The sequence below is a fragment of the Anas platyrhynchos genome, chromosome 21 (genome assembly GCF_047663525.1).
Source record: "Anas platyrhynchos isolate ZD024472 breed Pekin duck chromosome 21, IASCAAS_PekinDuck_T2T, whole genome shotgun sequence".
Lineage (NCBI taxonomy): Eukaryota > Metazoa > Chordata > Aves > Anseriformes > Anatidae > Anas > Anas platyrhynchos.
The window spans coordinates 8,774,794-8,785,000 of NC_092607.1; the positions used below are offsets into that span (position 1 = coordinate 8,774,794).

The 10,207-nt window shown below is 51.6% G+C and overlaps 1 protein-coding gene across 2 annotated transcripts in view; it reads left to right on the forward strand.

Annotated features, from left to right (window-relative positions):
• The first annotated feature begins 1,188 nt into the window (after positions 1-1,188).
• The window catches only part of LOC113839656 (uncharacterized), a 17,563-nt gene continuing 8,544 nt past the window's right edge, over positions 1,189-10,207 (forward strand). The window contains exons 1-5 of one of the 2 annotated variants that reach the window (XM_072026520.1): positions 1,189-1,711; positions 1,975-2,097; positions 2,544-2,705; positions 3,849-3,938; positions 4,316-5,062. In XM_072026520.1, the coding sequence (XP_071882621.1) occupies positions 1,640-1,711; positions 1,975-2,097; positions 2,544-2,705; positions 3,849-3,938; positions 4,316-5,062 (1,194 nt within the window). In that variant the 5' untranslated portion in view covers positions 1,189-1,639. Of the gene's footprint in view, positions 1,712-1,974; positions 2,098-2,543; positions 2,706-3,848; positions 3,939-4,315; positions 5,948-10,207 lie in introns of those variants that run through there. The other variant, XM_027442873.3, reaches the window with a different exon arrangement.

The following is a 10,207-nucleotide window of genomic DNA, read 5'->3' on the forward strand; positions in this document are numbered from 1 at the left end:
ATTACAAAATTCAGATTGAGTTGAGACCTCATTTATAACATGAAAGTTAGCCCATTTGAATTATTTATTATATGGTAAACCATATCCAGTAAATGAATTAGTGACAGATGGGAGTTAAATGCATGTCAGGGGAGGGTTGGGTCAGACAATATTGCTGTCTTTGTCTCCTGTGCTGTCCTCTCTCCATAGGTATGTACAGGAGCAATTACCAATTCCACTGGATGTTCCAGTACACCCATTCTGACCTGGACATCAGGAACTGATTCAAACCTGGAAAGACGAGCCTCTAAAGAAGTGGAAAGGACCCTACACTGAGTAGCTCCACGCCTACACTGCAATCAAGGTGAAAGGGATCAAATCATGGATTCACTACACTTGTGTGAAGGCAGCAGTACCACCACCAGCAGAAGAGGAGAAGCAAGATCTACCATCAAAGGAAGCAAAAGAGACCTTGTGGCAAGTAGAACCAACTGAGGACTTGAAATTGCTGTTCAAAATAACAAAATAATTTCTGTTCTGATTATAATTTCTTTAACTGTGTCAACTTACGGTTCCAATACTTGGACACAGAGCTTTAGATTTCAGTTAGCTTTAAACTTAACCCGTTTTGCTAATGTCATCTTTTTGGCTGTGTACACATGTACGTGCCTCAGCACATGAGGGAACTCCTGTCTATGCCATACCACTCACTGTAAACAAGACAGATGTATGGCAGTTAACAAATTCAAGCAAAGCTGGTATTTCTCCTCCACCACAGTCTCCCTCTATCCCCGTGTACCCTATCAAGAGAGAAAATTTATCATGTGCATACTCAATTAATAGAAATAAGGTGAATGTGGTTCCTGGAATCTAATTGGACAATGTAAAACGATGACTGTAGTTGAAACCACCAATTACACTATCATAAAAAAATATGGAAACAGAAGTGGACCTATCGGCCTCCATTGCTGGGTATCCTGGGCAGCAGTATATTGGCTATGTGGTCCACGAGCATGAAAAGCCCTTTCTGCTGGGTGCTATGGGACTTTTGCTCTAGGAGCTGTACTTCCAGATGTTAGACTCCATAAACATGCAGACATAAGGGGTTGGCTAAGATCATAGGCCATCTTTATGACGACGCAGGAGAAACGAGGAATTTATAACCCTCTTGCAAACAGAAATACCTGGTTTCATACTTTGTGGAGGGCACTAATCCCTGCATTGGGAGTACTAGAACCTGAGAGAGCAGTAGAAAATATTTCTGCAACGTTGGACCTGAACTCCCTTATCAAGCCTTTAAACAATCCCAGACACAACAGGACTCTGTGCTTTCTCCCTCTCCAAACACCAACAGCCCTAACCCTTACCCTAATTAATAATCCAGGCTCGGCTGCAGTGGCTTGCCCACCAGCGTGACCAGAAGCGCCTGCAGGTAGCCAGAGCATACGTCATAGGTGGTGCCATGGCAACGCGATGATGTAACAGGTAGCCAGGGCATACGTCATAGGTGGTGCCATGGCAATGCGATGATGTAACAATGCTTGAGCGCTATATAAAGGCGCTCGCTGGGAAACCGCCTGGGACAGACACAGCTGTCTGCCTCTGGAGTGAGAGGTGCTAGCAGAGGGTCGCAGCTCCCGTAGAGCTCTTGGAAGGAGCCATGGAGCAGCATGGCACTGCTAGTTCCCAAAACCCAGACGCACTGCTGGGCATAGCTGAGAAGTACGGAGAGGTGAGCGCTGTGCCCGAGGAGAGGGCTCAGAGCAGGAGCCCGGGGCGTGCGGGAGTGCTCTGGTGCCAGAGGATGCTCCCAGGAAGCTGGGGGGGGGTCTAAACGTGGTCAGGCCACAGGAGGCTTGCAGCGAGACGTGCCTCTCTCTGCCCATCCCGGGCAGCGTACTGCTAGCAAGTGGGAAGAGAGCTGCAGGGGGGTGCGGGGGTGGGCTGCAGAAGGGATTGGAGTGCCTGAGTGTCTGAGTGTCCCTGTCTTTCTAGCTCTGGCACAGATGGGGACTTGGAGAAGGAGGTAGCGGGCTGCTGGACCTCCCACTTGGAGTCAAAATCCCTCTGCTGCCAGGCACCAAGCCTGTCTTCTACAGAACAAAGCTGGGGGAAAAGGTAAGAGAAGGAGGAAGGGGTGGAAGGGGTGGCAAAGGTCTCTTGTGTCACGGGCTCCCTCCCCATCGTTCCAAGAAGGCCTTGGGGCCACCTGCGCTATGGTTGGAGCTCCAGCACTTTGGTCCAAGCGGGTGGAGGAGTCAGGGACAGATGCTCGCGGCTCCGCAGCACAGAGACATTTCTAGCCGGTGGCCCAAGATGCCTACTTTGCTGGTGGGGTTTGGCCTTCTCTCCCCAGCCCAGGCCGGACCCTCAGCCCAGGCCTGGTGGGGGTGTTTTTGATGGCTTCAGAAGGAAGGTCCAGCCGGGAAGTAAGCCCAGAATCAGAAACCTCTAGCGCAGAGGTTGGCAAAGGCTAGCCCCTGTGCATGAGGAGCTTGGAAGTGCCTTTGCCTCTGTGCTGCTTTCTCCTGCCCCATTCATACTCTGGACCACCTCTCTTGCAGCTGCACCAGCCTTCCGCTCAGTTTCATCTGGAAGATCCATATTGTCGCCTACTGCGCACAGAGTACAACTGCCTGCACGACCCGCATCTGCAGGCCTACTACAATCACAAAGACAGCCTGCAGAGCCTGAAGAGCAAGGGCTTCATCACCAGCAGCGGCAAAGTAGGTTTGGACGTTGCGCTGACCAGCACAGGTCTCCTCTGGCAGAGGCCAATGGGATGAGGTTTAACACGGCTCAGTGCCAGTTCCTGCACTTTGGCCACAACAACCCCGTGCAGCGCTAAAGGCTTGGGGCAGCGTGGCTCAAAAACTGTGCCGAGGAAAAGGATCTGGGGGTGCTGATTGATGCTTGCCTCAACATGAGCCGGCAGCGTGCCCAGGTGGCCAAGAAGGCCAACAGCATCCTGGCTTGTCTCAGGAATAGCGTAGCCAGCAGGAGCAGGGAGGTGATGGTCTCCCCCTGCACTGTGCTCTGGAGAGGCCGCACCTCGAGTGCTGTGTTCAGTTTTGGGCCCCTCAGTCCAAGAAGGACATCGAGGCCCTGGAACTTGTCCGGAGAAGGGCTACGAAGGGCTGGTGAAGGGCCTGGAAGAAAAGTCCTCTGAGGAGCGGCTGAGGGAGCTGGGGTTGTTTAGTCAGGAGAAGAGGAGGCTCAGGGGAGACCTTCGTGCTCTCTCCAACTCCCAGCAAGGAAATTGTGGGGAGCTGGGGGACAGCCTCTTCTTGCAGATGACTAGAGGGAATGGGCTCAAGTTGCGCCGGGGACGTTTAGCTTGAAAACTAGGAGCCATTTCTTCTGAGAAAGAGTAGTGGGGCCTTGGAAGGGGTTGCCCAGGGGACTGGCGGAGTCACCGTCCCTGGGAGTGTGTAAGGAAAGCTTGGAGCTGGTGCTTAGCGACATGGTGCTTAGTGACATTGGTAGTAGGGTGATGGTTGGAGCAGATGATCTTGAAGGTCTTTTCCAACCCTGCTGATTCGATGATTGCCAGCGCGCTTGCTGCAGCCGCTTGTTGCTGGTGGGGGCCACAGGGCTGCTGCGCTGCCTTCCATGGGAGCAGACGTCACCCCAGCGCCCTGCTGGCAGTGCCCACTCCTGCTCTTCTCAGGCTGCCTCGCGCTGCCTGTGCATGGAGGAGGCAGCCGCTGTGGGGCCTGGTGCAGAGCGAGGAGTCCGCTCGGCCCTGGCTCGGAGGGAGGCAGCGTCCCCAGCGCTGGGGAGGGGAGAGGATGGAGAGGAGCTGCTCCCCTGCCACTGGCAGCTACCTCGATAGTTCTCGGGAGCTTTCTGCCCTTGTCTCTCCATAGGTGGTCTGCTCTCTCAAGGAGTTCAATGAGTACAGGCAGTATTTGACCACGCTCAAGCTGGAAGCGGAGAAAATCAAGAGGCAAGAAGAGGTAGGCAAAGCTCAGCAGACACATGTCAGTGGCACGGTACAGAAGGCTGGGGCTTTTCTTGTTGGATCTGAGGGAGGTGGGGAATGCAGAAGATGTGCTGGAGGGCCAGGTGTTGTGGTAGGGAAAGGATGACCCAGCCCCAAGCTCAGCTAGCGCAAGCTACTGGAGGGGGGGTGAGGTGTGTGTGTGTGTGTGTAGGGGGGGTGGATCAGGAAAGCTACTTGCAAGCATATAGAGCCCTGAGGGAAGCCCTTCTCTTCAGCCCTCGTTGCGTGGCAGAAGCAGGGCACTGGCATGGGTGGCATGAAACCTCAGCACGCAAGGACACGAGTCATTTCTGAGGCAAGAGTGATCTAGAACCTGCTGTTCCATTTCAGGAAAAGCTTCAGCAACAGCTCGCCAAGTTAAAGAAACTTGACGCAAGACTGATGGCGGGGAGCGACCGTTCTCGCCAGAGCTCCTCCAGTAATGTGTACTTGGTCTCGAAAGGGAAAGCCAGCCTACTGCAGCCTCAAAAACCAGCTGGCCCACCTTCCCACAAAAGCAGAAGAAACTTTCCCCAATCTGGCCAGTACAGAAGGCTGAAAGTGACTCCCTCCAGCGTTGAGGTGGGCAGGGAAGATGCCAAGCTCCCTGAGAGTATCCATGCTGTTACTGAGTCCGAGAGAGAGTCACCCGTCCCCGCAGACGGTGTATTCAAAGCTGCCTCGGAAGAACAGGCTGCTAGAGAAAGCCAGAGGATTGAAGAGGTGGCTCGGGCAGTGGTGCGGCAAGTGTTTGAGAGGGTGCAGGCACTGGACCAGTCTGTCTGCGTCTTGAAGAGGTCTCCCCATGGGATCCAAGAAAGACCGTGTGCAAGTGCCGAAAGCGAGATGCCTTCAGAGGCATCTCCTCTTGACAAAGAGCAGCAAATTGCACTGCTGTCTAAGAAGGTTGTGGCGAGCGTGATGAAGGCCGTTGAGAAGTTCTGGGAATCCGGCACGCCCAGTGCATCTGAGCCAAGGCCAGAAGCCGGCCAGAAGGAGCAGCCCTTGGCCAGGAGAGCATCCCACGTGGGGAAGCCAGAAGAAAAGAAACCAAGGGAAGCCCTTGAGGGAGCATTCTCACAGGCTTCCCTTGACAAGGTCACCAAAGAAGCTGTTGGAAGTGTCTGCGACACTTTGGAATCCTTCGTGGCTTCCCGGGTTGAGCAAGACTTCAACTGCAAGTATTCTGAAATCGTGGCGCTTCCCACTGTTGATGCCTCCAACAGGCAGCCACAGCCATCCCAGGGGCCTCTCTCACGGGAGGGCATGAGGGAAGGGCAGGGACTACAAACAGCATCAGAAGAGCAGAGCCCAGAAGCAAGGCCGGGAGAAACGTTGCCCATGATCCCACCAGTGCCAGACACTGATGAGGTCTCACGCCTGAGTTGCAGGAGTGTGAGGGGGAGCATCCAAAAGGCTGCCTCCGAAGTTCAGCGTCTGCACACAGAACTGCAGGCCTATGCCAGAACCATTGTCCTTAATGTGATTGAAGAAGTGAAGGACAAGATGGAGAGGGAAATGAAAGCAAAGGCCTTAGACGCCGTTTCAAGCAGCAAAACTGTGGCAAGCGGGATGACGCGCTGCTTATCGGAGCAGAGCTCTCAGTCTGTGACTGCACGGAAGCTGGAGAAGAACTTGGGAAGGCGTGTCAGCAAACAGTCTGTGCCAAGCAATGGGAAGGAGAGCCGTCCCTCGGAGCACCTCCGAAGAGGCTCTGAGCAAGGTGCTCCCATGGCAGGCTCTTCTGCCCCCACAGGGGAATCCCAGACCCAGCTGAGGTCCAAGAGCACCACAGGCACCATCCCTCCCACGGGCCCACAGTTTCTCAGGCAGCCGGCTCCTCCATCTGTTCCGAAGCAGCCTGCCCAGAGCGGAGCACGGAGGCTACGCGTGCGTGTCAGACCGATCCCATTGAAGCCTCAGTAGCCTGAGGCGGAAGCAGAAAATAAAGAGCTTACATCCAAGTGCTTGCTTGTGCCTCCATTTCTTCAAGCCAGGCCATGCTGTGCTTGGGGATTTTCCCTACACCGTGTGGTGGTGTCACCCAGCTGGGCGGCTGAACTCCAGCACGAGCACTCTCTCGCTCGCCCTCCTCAAGCAGAAAGGGGGAGAAAATAGGATAAAACGGGCTGCAGGGTTGCGATAAGGACAGGGAGGCCACTCACCAATTAGCATCACGGGCAAAACCCGCTCAGCCTAGGGAGATTAATATAATTCATTACCTATTGAAAGGGGCTAGAGCAGTGAGATACTAAAAGCAAACTAAAACCACCTTCTCCCTTCCATCCACTTCTACATCCACCCTCCCCCCACGTGGCTCAGGGGAACATGGGAGTGGGGGCTATGGGATGAGGCTTAACAAGGCCAAGTGCCAGGTCTTGCACTTTGGCCACAATAACCCCCTGCAGTGCCATAGGCTTGGGGCAGAGTGGCTAGACGACTGTGAAGAGGAAAGGGACCTGGGAGTGTTGATCGATGCTTGGCTGAACGTGAACCGGCAGTGTGCTCAGGTGGCCAAGAAGGCCCACGGCATCCCAGCCTGTATTAGAAAAAGTGTAGGCAGCAGGAGCAGGGAGGTGATCATCCCCCTGCACTCAGCTTTGGTGAGGCCGCATCTCAAGTGCTGTGTCCAGTTTTGGGCCCCTCAGTCCAAGAAGGACATCGAGGCCCTGGCTCGTGTCCAAAGAAGGGCAACAAAACTCTTCTACATCCACCCTCCCCTCAAGTGGCTCAGGGGAACATGGAGTGGGGGCTGCGGTCAGTCCTTAACGCTTCATCTGCTACGCTCCTTCACCGTCACTCTCTGAGTGTGGCTGAGCACAATCTGTTAGGAAGGGACTTCATAATAAGATTAAGGTTGGAAATCAAGAGCCAGGGGGGAGAATTAAAAATTCAGCTCTATACCCTAACCCAAGAAGATGAGGGAGAAATAGACCCACAGGTATGGTATCAAGAGGGAGATTCAGGAAAATTAGGTATGGACCCCTTGGTAGTAGAAGGAGTGGATCCGTGACAGCCAATAAGGATTAGGCAATATCCGATCCCATTGGAGGGGAGAAGAGGACTCAAACCAGTTATAGACAGGTTGCTCCAAAAGGGGGTGCTGGAACTTTGTATGTCCCCACATAATACCCCCATTTTGCCGGTAAAAAAGGCTGATGGATCATATAGGTTGGTTCAAGATCTTAGGGCTGTGAATCAACAAACCACAACCAAATTCCCAGTGGTGGCAAACCCATATACCTTAGTAAACCACCTAACACCTCAGCTCAAATGGTATAGTGTAATAGATTTGAAGGATGCTTTCTGGGCCTGCCCACTAAGTGAAGGGTCTCGGAATTACTTCGCCTTTGTATGGGAAGACCCCGAAACAGGAAGGCAACAACAGCTCAGATGGACCTTGCTTCCTCAGGGATTCACTGAATCCCCAAATTTATTTGGCCAAACCTTAGAAAAATTATTACAACTTTTTGAGGTAAAAGGGGAAGTGAAATTGTTGCAATATGTGGATGACCTATTAATAGCTGGGGAGACTGAAAAAGAGACCCGGAGAACCACTATTGAATTACTTAATTTCTTAGGGAAAAAAGGGTTGAAGGTCTCAAAATCTAAATTACAGTTTGTGGAAAAGGAAGTAAGGGGCTTAGGACATTGGCTTAGCCAAGCAAAGAAAAAATTGGATCCTGACTGGGCATCTGGGATTTTAGCCCTCTCATCACTCAAAACGAAGAAGGAAGTGAGGCAAGTGCTCGGCCTCTTGGGATATTGTAGACCTTGGATTGAAGGGTTTAGTGAAAAGGCAAAGTTTTTATATGAAAAATTGACTGGAGAAAAAGAATTAAGTGGAACGAGGAAGATGAGGAAAAGCTGAGGTTGATCAGGAAAACGTTAATAGAAGCTCCAGTGCTGAGCCTCCCAGATTTAGAAAGACCCTTTTACTTATTTGTAAATGTTTCTAACCAAACCGCATATGGAGTACTAACTCAAGAATGGGCAGGGATCAAGAAACCTGTGGGATATTGTTCCAAACTATTAGACTCTGTGAGTAGGGGGTGGCCGGTGTGCTTACAGGCAATTGTGGCTTACTGATTGAGGAAGCTTGAAAAGTCACTTTTAGGGCACCTCTGAAGATATGTGCTCCACATAATGTTAGGGGAGTACTCCAGCAAAAGGCTGAAAAATGGTTAACTGATAGTAGGATGCTGAAGTATGAGGCCATCCTGATCGACTCCCCTGATTTAGAACTAAAAGTAACTGCTGCACAGAGCCCTGCACAATTTTGAGATGGGGAACCCCTAACAGAACTACAACATAACTGCGTAGAAGTGATTGAATGGCAAACCAAAATCCAACCCGATCTCGAGGAGACAGAATCAGAGACAGGGGAAAAACTATTTATTGATGGATCGTCCAAAGTAGTAGATGGACAAAGAAGATCAGGGTATGTTGCGAGGACATTTGTTGTCGACGGAAGGAAGACAAGCGCACTCAATATGAGTGATCAGCAAGCTCCAATTTTATTGCCCGAATAGCCTACCTTTTATAGTGAACTTAACAGGGGCGGACAGTGTCTCACACAAGATCATTGGTCAAAAGCACTCAGACGAACAGTTACAAGAAAACAACCCCACCTGCAAGAAAAGAACCCCTTGTGATTAGCAGTCACGTAAACCTTGTCCTTGAAGCCAGCTGCTGGTAACAGTATTTTCTGAGTTCCTTAACTGGGCGATGTGGGAGTCATAGCCGTGGGAGCTTCTCACAGTTACTCTGGCAGCTTGGTTGGCTCAGCTACAGCAGGCCCTGAGATTTTCTAAGGCCTACCCCTGGTTGCTTAAAGCAAGCTCAAATTGAACAATTGTTCCACGGGCACATGTCCACATCCCGTATGCCAATTCCCAACAAGGGTATGCCGTCGTAAATGGGGATATGGTCCTAATAGAATCAGGGCCACTCAGCGCTGCCTGATCCGCTCAAGCATGTGAACTTTATGCATTATTACGAGCCCTAGAACTATTGAAAGGGAAAAGTGGCACTATTTATACAGACTCTAAATATGCTCATGGAATAGTCCACACATTTGGGAAAATTGGGGAAGAAAGGGGACTCGTAGGCACACAGGGAAAAGGGCTGATTTACCAAACGTTAGTTGCTCAAATATTGCAGGCGTTGAGAGGACCTAGGGAGATTGCTGTGGCACATATCAGAGGACATCAAAAGGGAAGTGGCTTCCACATAAGAGAGAATAACCTGGCGGATAGAGAAGCTAGGGAAGCAGCTCTTAGGAAGCATGATGTAGTCCTAACCCTACAAGAAACGGATAACGGAAAAGGGGCACAAGAGAAAAAGTATACAGAAGCAGAAATAAAAATTATAAAGACCATAGAGGCAGAACTGAAAGCAGGAAAATGGATTCTGCCTGATGGAAGAGAAATACTGCCAAAGGAACAAACTAGGCGTCTACTTTTACGACTACACCTACAAACCCACTGGGGAACAAAAGCATTGAGTGATCAATTTCTAAAATTTTATGGGTGTGTAGGAATATATGAGATAGCCAAACAAACCGTCCAAGGATGCTTAACATGTCAAAAGGTAAATAAGAAGGTGTCGTGGTTCCGCTTGAGTGGGCAGCCGAGCTCCAGCACAGCCGCTCTCTCACTCCCCCTCCTCAAAGAGGAATGGGGACAAAATATGATGAAAATGGCTCAAAGGTTGAGATAAGGACGAGAAGATCACACAGTAATTATTGTAACGGGCAAAACAGCCTCGGCATAAGGAGATGGTAAGATTTATTGCTTATTACTAACAAGCTAGAGAAGTGAGAAACAAAGGAAAGAAACCAAAAGCACCTTCCCCCCCATCCACCCTCTTCCACCTCCTCCCCCCGAGCAGCGCAGGGGAACGGGGGAACGGGGGTTATGGTCAGTCTACAGTGCTTCTCTGCTGCTCCTTCTCGGTCAGTCTCGTCCCCTGTGCTGTGGGGTCCCTCCCACAGGATGCAGTCCTTGCTGAACTGATCTGGTGTGGGCTTCCCACAGGCAGCAGCTCCTCCAGAACTGCTCCAGATATGGGTCCGTACCATGGGGTCCATCCCTCAGGAGCAAACTGCTCCAACCTGGCTCCCCCACGGGCAGCAGCTCCTGCCAGGTCACCTGCTCCTGCGTGGGCTCCTCTCCACGAGCTACAGGTCCGGCCCGGAATCTGCTCCGGCAGGGGTCTTCCACAGGCGGCAGCCTCCGTCGG